Source organism: Suncus etruscus, chromosome 2 (assembly GCF_024139225.1).
Source record: "Suncus etruscus isolate mSunEtr1 chromosome 2, mSunEtr1.pri.cur, whole genome shotgun sequence".
Lineage (NCBI taxonomy): Eukaryota > Metazoa > Chordata > Mammalia > Eulipotyphla > Soricidae > Suncus > Suncus etruscus.
Window position 1 is genome coordinate 33,720,398 of NC_064849.1, and position 14,585 is coordinate 33,734,982.

General features: G+C 48.9%; 1 protein-coding gene across 2 annotated transcripts in view; it reads left to right on the forward strand.

Annotated features, from left to right (window-relative positions):
- Positions 1–14,585, forward strand: part of TNS1 (tensin 1) — a 200,195-nt gene that overhangs the window by 144,155 nt on the left and 41,455 nt on the right. For both annotated transcript variants that reach the window (XM_049768018.1, XM_049768016.1), the window contains exon 17: positions 7,256–8,821. In XM_049768018.1, the coding sequence (XP_049623975.1) occupies positions 7,256–8,821 (1,566 nt within the window). The remainder of the gene's footprint in view (positions 1–7,255; positions 8,822–14,585) is intronic.

A 14,585-nucleotide genomic window follows, 5' to 3' on the forward strand; every position in this document is an offset into this window, starting at 1 on the left:
TTTATTTTTCTTATATCCCACAGATGAGTGAGATTATTCTATGTCTATCCCTTTGACTCTTTTCCCTCAGCATAATACTCTTCATATCCATCTATGTATAAGCAAATGTCATGACTTCATTTCTTGCAACCTTTTTATTCCTGTGATGGGCACTTGTCCTGCATACTTGGTCATAAGTTCACAGTTAGATCCAGGCCAGAAGACGCAGTGGTTTTCAGTTTTTCTACATCTGCAGATGAGTACTGGCCCATGCACTGGTGGTTGAAGACCACGGGTGTCAGCCACACTACTGTCTACTGGCTCTGCTGGCTCTCTCTTATTTTCTCCCCTTGAGAGAAGCTTGGGGTCCACTGTGGATGCTGAATTTTTCATGTCTTTGGGCAGAAGTAGAAGTGTAATGTTTTGGCAGCTGATAGGATACTCTTGAACTTCTTCTGGACAATCTGAAGTCATGCAAGAAATATGTGTGTTCAGGACTGCACTCTACTGTGCCACTGTACAGGACAATGTGGTGCTCATGATCCCTTCCTGGTGAATGGTCCCATCTGGGAGCCAGTGCTGGAGAGAGAGGGAGAAAGTTCTTTCCTTGTAGGGCACACAGCTGAGCAGGCAAGACAGAGCTGGAGCTGGGGCTGGGATTGGCTTTAGGGCAGACCTCTTAAAGGCTAAGAACATCAAGGACAGGCTGGGCTAAGTCCAGAGCTGGTGGGGGGGTGGGTGAGGAAAAGGTGCTGGGAACTTCTCAGAGACCATGAAACCAGAAAGAGGAAGCGGATTCTCAGGGATGCTGAGAGCTGCAGGCATTAGGAAGAGAGACAACCTAGCATGGGGTGGGGGAGGAGAGGTGGAAGAGGAGGGTGAAAAGGCAGAGAGGAGAGAGAAGAGATAGAAAAGCTGGGTTTCAAGGCCTCCCTAGAAGGTTTGGATTATGGTTTACACAGTGCATGAGGAGTGTCGACAGAGGAAGAGGAAAATGTAGGAGGCTGGAAGTATAGCTTGAGGGCCAGAGGCTCAGCTCTAAATTCTGTCACTCAGCAGATCTGCAGCGATGCCCTAGCTGAGGGGCTTCGGTGGTCACTCAGGTTAGTTAAGTGGTTGAGACTGGCTGATGGGTCCATTAAAAGGGACCATCCTTGTGCTGAGTGATTGAGTGGAGGGTGTGTCCAGTGCACTTTCCCTCTGGTTCCACTTCAGAATCACATCCTGTCGTCTTACTGGTAGCCAGGTTTATCTTCTGGACCCTCGTAGTCCCCAGACAGCCACAGCATACCTCCCTCACTGCTGGCTGAGAGCTGATGGCTGGAAGGCATACAGGCCCTGGACCTCGCTCTCTCTCCTGCCTTCTGCTCCATTCTGGACTGAGTAGACTGAAAGCCCACATACATGGTCTTTGACGTTCCTATTTCTGGATATGAGTGCTCCTTTTGGGGTGTTTGGGAGGAGAGGGAGTATAGGCTTCTCTCCAGACTTCTGGGGTCCTGGTGAGCTTTGTGCTGCTTCTTTTTGACCATGCATTGATTTTCCTCCTTGCTGGCTGGGTACCGCTGCTCTGGGTAATGTCTCGTAATGAATTGTTTTTTCTGCTGGACATGCCCCCAGAGGACTTTTTAGTAGCAAGGGCCCATCCTAAAAACTGTCATAAATCATTCACTCTTCCAGACAGGCCTTCAGAGTCAACCCCAGGAGGATCCCTCTTTCTTATCCTCCCTTATTTATTCTTTGGGGTTCAGGCCCTCTTTCTGAATGAGGACAGAAGTCACTGTCACCTGTGCTTATTCTGATTGAGGAAAATGGGGGTCCTTAACCCTAGAGCTCAAAGTGCTGACACCACCTTTTGCCATGATTTGTCCTCAAAGAGTTAAATTGCAGATTAGGCTTCTCCAGAATTCGTGAGGGAAAATCTTGGGCAGTAGTTAGCAGGAGAGAGTCCCAGATAGACAGTGCTTCCTGGAGGTGATTCTCACAAAGTTAGGAAACTTCGGCCCTATATGCAGGGACCCAGCCTCCATCACCCCCTCTTTCATGCCCTTTGAAGTGTGTGGCTCATATCCCTTTCTGGTGCGCTGGTTTTCTAGCACCCCATATTTCTGCCCAGTTTCCTGGAGGGCCTAAGGGGGTGGATCTCTGCCTTGGAGTCAGCTGGGGATTTTCCTTTGCGCTTTCCAAAAGTATGACGAGAACATCTGGACAGGACTCTGTGGGGCGGCCCCTGGGTGCGCCCCACTCAGTGTGGGGGTGGGTGGGAGACGAGGCCTAGAGCAGCTGTTGGGAAGGGCCAGAGGCCATATTCAGACTAAGCAAGTGGGGCCTTGGGAAGACTGGAGAAGGAGGAAACCTAAAGACAGAATTGGGGTGTGGGCAACATGAACCCCTCCCCACTACCTGTTACTGCAGTTTCTGCTGTTTCTCCCATAGTCCTTTTGCTGGTCCCAGAGCCCAAGACAGGCCATTCTGGGTTCCTCCTCAATTCTCCTCTTCCCATTCCTGCCCTGCCTTCTCTTCCCTCCTCTAACTTCCTTTTCCCAGCTCTTCTTTCCCCTCTACCCACCCCTTCCTTCCCTCATCTCCCACCTCACCCTTTCCCTGTCCTCAGTCCCCTTCCCTCTCCTTCTCTTCTCACCTCTACACCCCTTCCTCTCTCTCTTCACCCCTTCCCTACTCTTCCCCTTCTCACTCCTCTGCTTTCCATCTCCTCCACTCTTCCCTCATCTCCTCCCCTCCCCCTCTCCTCTCACTGTTGACCTTCCTGTCTTAATAGAATTAAACCCACATTGCATTCAGGTTCATAAATCTTTTTTGGGGGGTGGGGTTCACACCCTGTGGCACTCGGGCTACTTCTGGCACTGTACTTAGAAATCACTCCTGGTAAGCTCAGGGGACCACATAGGATGTCAGGAATCGAAACACCATCAGTCCTGGGTTGGCCACGTGTAAGGCAAACTCCCTACCACTGTGCTCTCTCTCCAGCTCCAGGTTCATGGGTCTTAATGAACCTGGCTGGGCAGATATGGAGAAGAGCAGGGTGAGCCCATGTGTACACAACTCTGGGCCTTTTTTGCTGATTTTTATGAGGGTTTGACATACCCGGGATGAGCCTGAGAGTCCTCAGTTTCTTTCTTTGATACTAAAAATCAGTCCCAGAAGCCCAGAAGTTACAAGGTAGCTTCTGCAGGTGCCAAGTCTCTGGCTCCTACTTTGAGGACAGCAATGGACATTGCCGCTGGGGTTGGGCCAACGTGATTTCATGACGTAATTCACACCCATTCGAGTTGTCTGCTGAGCTCTGGGGAGCCAGTGGGTATTGTTCCTGCTCTTGCTCTGATGTTTATGCTACAAACAGTGGCTCACGTGGGAGTCCACTACATGGCAGAATACATTTAATATTGACCTCTCAAATCAATAGCTAGTGGGGCTGGGCCAGAAAGGCAGGATAGCAGGCTCTGTGGATCTGTGTGGATTCCATCCTTGGCCTCCAGGGACACTTCTGAACTCTGTTGCCAAAAGCTCTTCTTTTATGATCCTGTTACGAGGGAGCTATGGGGGGGCCAGAATGAAAATACAGTAGGTAGGGTGTTTGCTAGGTTTGATCCCTGGCATCTCCTATGGTTCCCTAAGCCAACAGGATTCCTGAATGCATAGTCATTCAGAGCACTTGAGCACTGCCGTGTGGCCCAAAAACTTAACAAAAAGGGAAGGTGTCACATGTGTACCTCCTACTGTTGCTTCGCTGTACCCCACCCATGTCTAGGTTTGTACCCAGAGCCTCACACATTCCAAGGCCTGTGCTTAAGTATAAAGGTGACAGGGTGCACTGGACACACCAGCTTTTGCCTCAGACCAGACTGGGAGAAAGAGGGCCTGAGGGAGGCCAGGCAGGGATGGGATCCCTGGCTTGGTAGGAGAGGGATACCCCAACATCTCACAGTTTGGGCTGCAGACTGCTTTCCTAGCATGGGAGAGGGACAGAAAACATCTTTCAAAATGCTTTGAGGGGTGGGTCTGTCTGTCTAGGAATCCAGGTGGGTAAGAGATACCCGTCTTTACACTTTTCTCTTGGGAAAACAACCAATTGGGGTATCTTTTTAGCACAGCAAGGAACTCAGCTCTTTGGAGAGACAGGACCCAAATTAGACCCCTTGAGCAAACAAGACCCACTAGAGCAGCCATGTATGTGATCCAGCATGTTTTATGGCTGGGCTCAAGTTTCAGGCCAGGATCAAGCCTCCTGTTCCAGAGGGCCATCTCCGCTGTCCTCAGTGTCTCCTGGGTTCCAGAGCTTCATCTGCCTGAGTCACTGCAGCCTGCTGAGGCCTCTGTGATCCAGAAGAAGCTGGGGATAGAGATGGTCTAACCGACTGAAGTGGCACCTGGAAGAGTGGATGCTCATAGGCTCTGTGCTGGCTCTTGGTGATGTCACTTGGACCGCTATAGTCTGTATGTGTCCACGTGCATATGTGTGTATGTGTCTGCATGTGTGTGTCAATCAGGCTTACCCTGTTTTGTGGTTTTCTAATCACTTGTTCTTGGCCATGGGCTTCTGTTTATTTTTAGAGGTTGCCCCTTTTGGCCTGAGGGCTGATTCCTGCGCCTGCCAGTAGTGTGTATTTTCTGAAATGTTTGTGGCTTTAAATTTAAGTCTTTCTTGGGGTTGGGTGGGTATTATTGTCTCTTGTGTGCTTGTTCTACTTCGTGTGTGGCAGGGGGTGGAGGGTGGGTGTAATGTGAGATGGTAGTAAATGACAGAATGATAAAAATTGTGTGTTTTTTGAGGGTCAGACAGTTCTGTTTTGTTTTGTTTTGGTTTGGTTTTTGGGTCACACCGGCGGTGCTCAGGGGTTACTCCTGGCTCTATGCTCAGAAATCGCTCCCGGCAGGCTTGGGGGACCATATGTGATGCCAGGATTTGAACCACCATCCTTCTGCATGCAAAGCAAACACCCTACCTCCATGCTATCTCTCTGGCCCCACAGTTCTGATTTTAATGAGTTTGATTTTATTCTATATTTTAAATTTTATTTATTGTTTGTTTGGAGGCCACACCCACTGATACTTGGGGCTTACTCCTGACTGTGCTCAGAGTTCTCTGGCTAGGCTTAGGGAACCATAAACAGTATCATGGTGCAGTCACTTACAAGAAAAGTGCCTTACCTATTGTACTACATCTCTGGCCCTAATTTTGTTAAATCTTATAAGTGTTTAGTAATGTTCTCGTTTAAATCTTAGATTTACCAGGTTTTCAGATAAATGATTTTGTCTTCTCAGTTCTCAACTTCTCCATTTCTTTTTTATTTTATATACTTATTTTAGCAGTATGGGGAAATCAAACCTAGGTCCCCTGTCTCCCAGACATGCCTTTACTGTTGAGCCATATTCCCAGTCCCTCAGATCTCTCCTCCTCCTCCTCTTCCTTCTCCTTCTCTCTTTTCTTCCTCCTCATCATTTCTCCTTTTCCTCGTCTTCCTTCTCTTCTTCTTCCTCCTTCTCTCTTTTCTTCCTTCTCTTCCTCTGGTTGCTTTTCTCCTTCTCTTTCCTCCTTCTCCTCCTTGTCCTCCTTCATTTGATTTTTGGGTCACACACAGCAGAACTTCCAGCTCTGGGATCACTCCAGTAGTGCCAGGGATCAAACCCAGGCCTCCTGTCTGTAGAACCCATGTTCAGCCTTTAGAGCTATCTGTCCAGCCTATGCTTCTCCATCTTTTTCTTGGAGGTGGAGGGAATGGGGCCATACCTGGTGGCAGAGCTGAGGAATTACTCCTGATAGTTTTGGGAGACCATATGATATTAGAGACCAAATGTAGGTAAGTGCCCTGTCTCCTGTACTATTGCTCCAGCACATTTCTTTATCTATAAAAAGTGTCAGAGCGCTTCCAGCACACAGAAAGCAACTGATGAGTACCTGTACATTGTTTTTTTATTGGTGCTTGCATATTTATGTACATACCCAAGCTTTCAGGGCGGGTTCTCAGCTGGCGGGGCTAGGCGGGTGTACAGCTCTGGGTGTTGGCCTTGGTGAGTGTTGGGCGGCCCACAGCTCTGGAAGTCTTTGTGTCTGGTTTTCTGTGTGTGTGAGTGTGAGTGTCTGGGCTGAAGTTTGTGCAATGTTGTGAGGGGACTTTTCTTCTGGTCTATGAGGGAGGTGAGCATGTGTGCATGCATGCCTGCAGTTGGTTGCTGACTCTACAGGGTGTGAAATCACAGAGTTCCCTGGGGTGGAGCAAGTTCTTTGTTCCTGAGTCAATCCTTTGGCCTTGAGCCACTTGCACTCACTTTTTCCTTCCAGAGAAAGCATTGCTCATGAGGTCCCCAGAGCAATCCACAGACAAAATGACACAGGGGACACTTCCCCCTGATGACTCTCACCATTATTATTTATTTATTTTTACTGGTTTTTAGAAATATTTAAAATGAGTGTTTTTAATGAACCACAAATGCTGATGGGTACCATATTTGTCTGATGAAGAATTCGAGATAGTTATAAATAAATGTAGAAAGGGATGGTTTATTTTTAGTAGTGTTTCAAACAACTCTGTCTGATACTTAGGTGACAAGTTTGACACTTCAAGCAGGTTAGTCTTAAAACTATACAATAAAAAAAACTTTATCAAATTATTGCTTTCAGTTGAGATTATGTGCAGATTTTCAGTGAACAGGATAATTTTGGTCTCTGCAAACACTTCTGATAACCATCACCCCCCAGACAATCTCTGCTTTGTTGGACTTGACTCCAAAGAGGTAGCCCCATCCTGAAACCCCTTTGTCATTCACTTATGGCCTCCAGCATTCATGAGGAAAGCACATTCCCTTGCACCCCATTCTGACCCAGTGCTTTGAAATCCTTGGGAAACTAGTGAAATATCAGAATGCTGGGGCCATTTTCTCGCACAGTCAATGGTCATTGCCCAGAAGTTGGGTAGCAGAAGGCTCTGCCCCAAGTCCGAGGTAGGGTCCCTTTGTACTTTTCTATTTCTGCACGCTTAGCCCTATCTTCATATTTTATGTTGCTTTTGTTTTTGTGTCATACCTGGTGTCATATTCCTGGCTCTGTGCTCAGGAATGATTACTGATAGTGCTGGGGGGAGCATATGGGATGCTGGGGATTGACCTGGGTTGTTTATGTGCATCTTAGCCCTATTTTTGACTTGTGGGAAGGGCGTTGAATCCAGGGAATGGCGCTCTTAGTGCTTTTCTTGGGAGATATCTCTGCTTCTCTCTGACACATGCCTTCTGCTTTTTCCTCTCCGACTGTCCCTTGCAGAGGTGGTAGGACACACCCAGGGGCCACTGGATGGGAGCCTGTATGCCAAGGTGAAGAAGAAGGACTCTCTACCCGGCAGCACCGGGGCTGGCAGTGCACCTCGGCCCACCCTGTCAGCCACCCCAAACCACGTAGAGCATACCCTCTCTGTGAGCAGTGACTCGGGCAACTCCACTGCCTCTACCAAGACAGACAAGACCGATAAGACCGATGAGCCTGCCTCCGGCCCCCCGGGAGCTCCAGTCTCCCTGAGCCCCGAGGAGAAGCGTGAGCTGGACCGATTGTTGAGCGGCTTTGGCTTGGAGAGAGAGAAGCAAGGCGCCATGTACCAGGCCCAGCATCTCCGTCCCCGCCCTACAGGGGTCGTTGCAACACCAACTGGCCGCCATGTAGTCCCTGCCCAGGTTCACGTCAATGGTGGGACCTTGGCCTCGGAACGTGAGACAGACATTCTGGATGATGATCTGCCCAACCAGGATGGTCACAGCGCTGGCAGCTTGGGCACGCTGTCCTCCCTGGATGGAGTGGCCACCATCAGTGAGGGCGGGTATCCAGAGGCCCTGTCCCCACTCACCAACGGTCTGGACAAGCACTACCCACTTGAAACACTTGTCAATGGTGGAACCTGCTCCTATGAGTCTGCCAGTAGGGCTGTACCTGCCCACCTGGCTCCTATGCGGCCCTCCTACTCTGCACAGGAGAGCTTAGCTGGCTATCAGTGGGAGGGGGGCCAGCACCCTGCCTGGCCATCACAGCAGGGGACCATTCCCCACTATGGCCATGACCCCAGCGGTATGTTCCGCTCTCAGTCCTTTCCGGAAACCGAGCCCCAATTGCCCCCAGCTCCAATGCGTGGGGGAAGTAGCAGAGAAGCTGTGCAGAGGGGCCTGAATTCCTGGCAACAGCAACAGCAGCAACAGCAGCCTCGCCCACCTCCTCGGCAGCAGGAAAGAGCCCAAGTGGAGACTGCCATGCCTAGCAGACCAAGTGCCCAACCCTTGGCAGAGACACCCACCCCGGGCCTCCCTGAGTTCCCCAGGGCAGCCTCGCGACAGGAGATCGAAGAGTCCATTGAGACCCTCAACATGCTAATGCTGGACCTGGAACCCACCTCTGCTGCTGCCCCTCTACACAAATCCCAGAGCCTGCCTGGGGCCTGGCCAGGGGCATCTCCCCTGTCCTCTCCAGCCCTCCCTGGCTCCTCCCATCCGCTGACCCAGTCTAGGTCCGGCTACCTCCCCACTGGCCATTCTTTGGGAAGCTCTGAGCCAGCCACACGGGCCTTCTTGGAGTCCACCCCACTGAGCAGGTCTTATACACCTTATGATTATCAGCCAGGCCTCTCAGGGCCCAGCCAGAGTTTCCATCCAAAGGGCTCAGCCTCTTCCTCTGCTGCCTTCTTTCCTGCTGCTCAGGCCCCCACAGGGCCACAGCAGCCCCCTGCCTCTCTCCCTGGCCTCACTACTCAGCCTCAGCTCCCACCCAAAGAGGCAACTTCAGATCCATCCCGGACCCCTGAGGAGGAACCACTAAACCTGGAGGGGCTGGTGGCGCACCGGGTGGCAGGTAAGACCCTTAAATCCTAGGTCCCTCCTACCCTTTCTTCTGTCCTGTTTCTCCATGGTCTTGTCCAGTGGTTCTCAGGAAGGCTGCCCCTAAGAAGTCACAGGCTTGCCTGTCACCCCTTGTAGAATTCATGATCTGATGGGCCCTATGTAGTCATGGAGAATCACAAGCCAATGTCTTTATCGTTCCTACTCTCAAGCAGCTTACTGTATATCTAGAAAGGGAATAGTGGCCTGATGGATAATTCTAACAGTACAGTGTAGACTTCAACAGAGGTAAGACCAAAGCTCCAGAGATCCTGAAGTTCTAAGGAAACAAGACTTGGGCAGTCAGAAAAGTCTTCCTGGATGTGACGATGTGGGGGGGGGGGGCGGCGGCTGGAGCATAGATATTATTTTCAGCAGAGAGAAGACCTAATGGTTGTGGTACTCTCTGCTCTGAAACTTGAATTTTGTTTGTTTGTTTGCTTGGTGGTTTTTTTTTTTTTTTTTTTTTTTTTTTTGGTTTTTGGTTTTTGGGTCACACCTGGCAGCACTCAGGGCTTACTCCTGGCTCTATGCTCAGAAATCGCTCCTGGCAGGCTCAAGGGACCATATGGGATGCCTGGATTCAAACCACCGACCTTCTGCATGCAAGGCAAATGCATTACCTCCATGCTATCTCTCCGGACCCTTGTTTGGTTTCTTGGACCATACCTGGTGGTGCACAAGAATTACTCCTGTCTGTGCTCAGAAATCACTCCTGGCAGGCTCAGGGGCTGCCGGAGATCAAACCCAGGTCTGCCACATACAAGGCAAACACCACTGTGCTATCGCTATGGCCCCCTGAAACTTGAATGCTTAATGGAGGTAGGGTACATGGAGAGGACTAGAGGGGAGCTTCTGTAGACTCAGATCTTCTCATGAGCTTATCCAGTTGTATTGTATAAACAAGCCTGAAGGTCTTTGCTAACTGCCATGATGGTCCTAGCCCAGTGGGTGCTTTCAGATTCTATTTGTGGAAGGTCAGTTTCCCAGTCTTGTCCAGCTGCTCCCATTAGTCCTGATGGGATGTGGAAGTGGAGGGCAGATCTCCACTTACCGTCAGAGGTGGACCTGCCTTTCTGGGGAGAGAAGAGAGAGCAGGAAGACCAGAACTGCTCCTTGGGGAGATGAAGGCAAGAACTAAGGGTATCAATGACCAGAGTGTAACACTGTCTTCCTTCCTGCCCATCATCCCTGGACTCTAAGCAAGATACTCTCTAGGTGGGATTTGCAGTGGAGGTGAAACCCAGTGTTCGTACAAATAGGGTGGGGAGTTAAGGGCACAGAATTCTATGCCGAACCCCTTCATTGACTGGTGGGTGCTCACAATGGAGAAAGTGCTTCTATTGCTGCTGTTGCCCTTTCCTAGATTTAGGTGAAACTGAGTCACTGCACCAGCTGCAGGAAGGGAAGAAGACACCCTCCGTGGGTATGTGGGCCTGCATGTTTGGCTTCATGCTTCAGAGCATAGGTCCCTGTGTAATGCTGGGCAGCTGAAAACAGGCCATCATGGAAATCTTGACACCATGGAAACTGGCCGTCAGGGCTTCTCTGCTGAAGAGCTGGTTTGTGGGCATATAAGTGCTTTCACTGAGAGTCGGAACCCAGCATGAATTGCTTTGTGCCCCAGTCCCAGAGGACACACTGCCCTCTTCTGCTTTCTCCCACATCCAAGATGACCCTGGGTTTCACTGTTAGTGAGGTCTTTCTTGGTTTTTGTTCTTGGTTTTGTTCAAGAGATAGGCAAGATAGGTCCCTGGTTGTCTGGGACAGTCTTGGTGGTAGCCTAAAGAACTGGGGTACTTTTGCTTAGAGAACAGCAGGATCCACGGAGGAAATGGGATGAATTTCCTCCTCTGATCAACCCCCCCCCCCATTCCTGTTGAGGTCACTAGGAATTTGCTCAAGAATGACCCAGGAATGAAGTCTATCTTGGAGTGAGTGTCCCCCAGAACTTGCCAATGGCAGTGTCCTATTACTGTCAAAAAGTCCGGGGTGGGCGGTAGAGTTCATAGTTTTGACACAATATTTCACCCCCATCCCAGCACTACTAGGCCTCCTCATTCTCCACTCATCGTGCCAACTTGGTCAAGAGAAGGAATGGAAGGGGCTAAAACAATTGTACAGCGAGTAAGGTACTTACTTTCCACACAGCCGACTCAGGTTCAATTCTTGGCATTCCCTTTGGTCTGTCAAGTGCTGCCAGGAATAATTCCAGAAGTGCAGAGCCAGAAGTAACCCCAAGCATCACCAGGTGTGGACCAAAAAGAAGTTAATAAAGGGAAGGATGGGGCTAGAGTGGTGGTGCATCAGTAGGGCATTTGCCTTGCACGTGGCTGACCTAGGACAAACTGTGATTCGATCCCCCAGCGTCCCATATGGTCCCCCGAGCCAGAGCAATTTCTGAGCACATAGCCAGGAGTAACCCCTGAGTGTCACAGGGTGTGGCTCAAAAAGCAAATATATATATAATAAAGAGAAGGAATGAGATGGAGAAAGGAGGCAGTTGTATGTGGCAAGGGACAGTGAAGGGGCCATACATAGTCATATGTTTTTACATCAGCAGGTCCTGCATGCAGTTTCCTCAGGAACCCTAAATGTGGGCTCTCTGTAGTGCTTGTAGAGATAAAGAGATAGGGGTAGTTAGAGAGGCTGAACAGTTTGGACAGGGAGGATAGACTTTCATAATTACCCCCATCTGCTCATTCCAAATTAGTGTGTAAGATGCTGGAATACGAGCTCCAATATGGTTAACAAAGAGGGTACAGATGGGAGGGGAAATTCCTTCTTCACTGTGAACCCATATGATTTTTTCTCAGGTCTGCCGCTTCTCATTACTGGTCTCTACACTTCTGTTTCCTCCCTGTGGTTCATTCCACTTTGATCCAACCATTCCTTATGGAGTCTCAGCACCGTTTTGACCTCAGAGAACTTAGGGGTAGTTTACTTGGTATGGTAAAGGAGAGGGACTAGAAATCTGCACTGCACATCTGCTTTACCTGGTTAAACATGAGAAGCATTCCCATTACACTAAGGACAGATAAAGACGCCTGTTATCAACACGATCATTGAGTGTTGGATGTCTGAGCTAGAGCAATAAGACAAGAAAAGAAATGAATTGGAGTGGGCTAAGTTCAATCAAGTGATCTTATGATCCTATTTCTAGGCCTAGACTGATCTCAGGTGTCTCTCTGCTGGTAGAGATTTCAGTGTATGTTGGAACAACAGGGAAGTTAGTGAGGGGGAGATGAGCCAGAGCTTTAACTTGAAGTCTTTTGTGAAGCAGAGACATGTGGAGAAGGTTCTGTAGGAGGGAAGAGAGAGGAGAGGTTATTGTTTTTTTTGTGTGTGTGTGTGATTTTTGGGTCACAGCTGGCAGTGCTCAGGGGTTATTCCTGGCTCCAGGCTCAGAAATTGCTCCTGGCAGGCACGGGGGACTATATGGGGCACCAGGATTCGAACAGATGACCTCCTGCATGAAAGGCAAATGCCTTACTTCCATGCTATCTCTCCGGCCCCGAGAGGTCATTGTTAACTAGAGATCAAGCAGGAATATGGGTGCAGTTTTGAAAGTGCTTGGATCACTGGAAAGAAAGGGATCATAGTGAAGAGTGAAAAGCAGAGGGAAGTCTGAAGAATAATATTGATTAAGAGCACATGAGCTGTGAGCTAGAGTCCAGGGAGGTCACTTGAAGCCAACTTTTGATTGGTCTGAAATATCAGTCAGGAGCTTGAGTCTTACTTTGGGAGGCAGAAAACTGTCCCTGAGTATTAGCTATGGGGAGTCTGGCGCCATTAGTGCTAGAGTTTAGGAAGATGTAGCTGGTGCATCTGGGTGGGCACAGTGCAAAGTGGGAGTGACTTTGGATTGGAAGATGTTGGTATTTAGTAGCTAACCTAGGAGAGGTGGCCGCATCAGGCTGCTGGCCATAGAAAAAAATGCAAAAAGCAAGAGATAGGGTCAATGATGGTGGAACCAGCTATTATTAAATGGAACCATCCATTTAATAGGATGCAGTGGGTAAATGAGGAAAATGAGGACATAAAAGATGATTTGGATGAGATATGTACAGGGTTTAAAGCACTTGCTTTGCATGTGGCCATTCCTGTTTTGCTCCCCAGAAATGGCATATCATCTTTTAGCTCCACCAAAAGTAAACACAGAACACAGAGGAAGAACAGAGCAGGATTAAGCCCTAAATTCTGATAGGTATGACCCTCAAATAAACAAATAAACAAACAGATGATTCATGAATAGAAATAGAATATTTCCATGAACAAGCCAGTAGTTAAGAAGAAGAGCAATGTTGGTTTAAGAATTTTCTTTTGAACAGAGAGGTATATGGAAGGCTACTGAGCATCGAAAGTTGGAACTTGAAAGAGTAAACAGAGCAGTAGGTTCTGTGGATTTGACAAAGGTGAAAGTGAAAGTTGTTTTTTTGTTTTTTTTTGGTTTTTGGGCCACACTCGGTGGTGCTCAGGTGTTACTCCTAGCTGTCTGCTCAGAAATAGCTCCTGGCAGGCACGGGGGACCATATGGGACACCGGGATTCGAACCAACCACTTTAGGTCCTGGATCGGCTGCTTGCAAGGCAAACACCGTTGTGCTATCTCTCCGGGCCCGAAAGTGGAAGATTTGGACCTGAACAAGATCTCTGTGTCAGAGACCATGGAGAGAAAAGAGCTTAGGACACAATGACCATGGAATGAAAGCCATCAGAGGACTGAGAAGATATCTTCAGGGTAGAGAGGGATTGGTGGAGTGGAGGAGGGGAATCAAGATAGCAAAGAATTATCGAGAAGGGAAGGCATGGCAGAGTTGTGAAGGAGTGATGGGGAGGAGGATGGAGAAGAATTCTGGGCTTTTGTGGGGTGGTGTCAGACTCAACTAAGGGATCCACCATGTGATATTTAGAACTTTTTTTTTTTTGTTTTTTTTTTGGTTTTTGGGCCACACCCGGCGGTGCTCAGGGGTTACTCCTGGCCGTCTGCTCAGAAATAACTCCTAGCAGGCATGGGGGGACCATATGGGACACCGGGATTCGAACCAACCACCTTAGGTTCTGGATCGGCTGCTTGCAAGGCAAGCACCGCTGTGCTATCTCTCCGGGCCCGAACTTTTTTTTTTAACACTTGAGAACTTTTATTTATTTAAAGGGATTCCAACTTGCTATTTAATTTTTGTTTGTTTGGGAGACAATATCTAGTACTTCTGGCCCTGCAATCAGGAATCAACCTGGGTGGGGCTCTGAGGACCATTTGTGGTGCTGGGGACTGAACCTAGGTTACCTGCATGCATTATTGCTCTGACCCCAGAAGTTGAAACTTTAAACATACCATAAATATAAGGGCCATCAGAGTTGCTTTAGAGAAGAAAGAGAGGAGAAAGGACTATGGAGGGAAGAGAGAAAAAAAACAAAGGAGAATAAGTCATATCTTGGGGAAAGTAAGCTGCAATGGATTTTAGAACCTGGATTGCTCAGCTCTTTCAGGCTGCACCTGGAGGTGAGATCTTTTCAGGATGTAGGAATAAAGGGTGGTTACTGACCTGGGAAGATATTGGCATCCAGCCTTGGCACCTACATTGATAGTCCATGTTTGTTTCTTTTACACTTTACCAGGACAATAAGAGCTAAGCTCAACACCCATTCTGCCTACCAGAGCTTTCTAGTCTGTGTTCCATGCTCTTCTAGGAGGAAGGCAATAGTCCTTCCAATTCTGGTGGAAATGGAATTGGACAG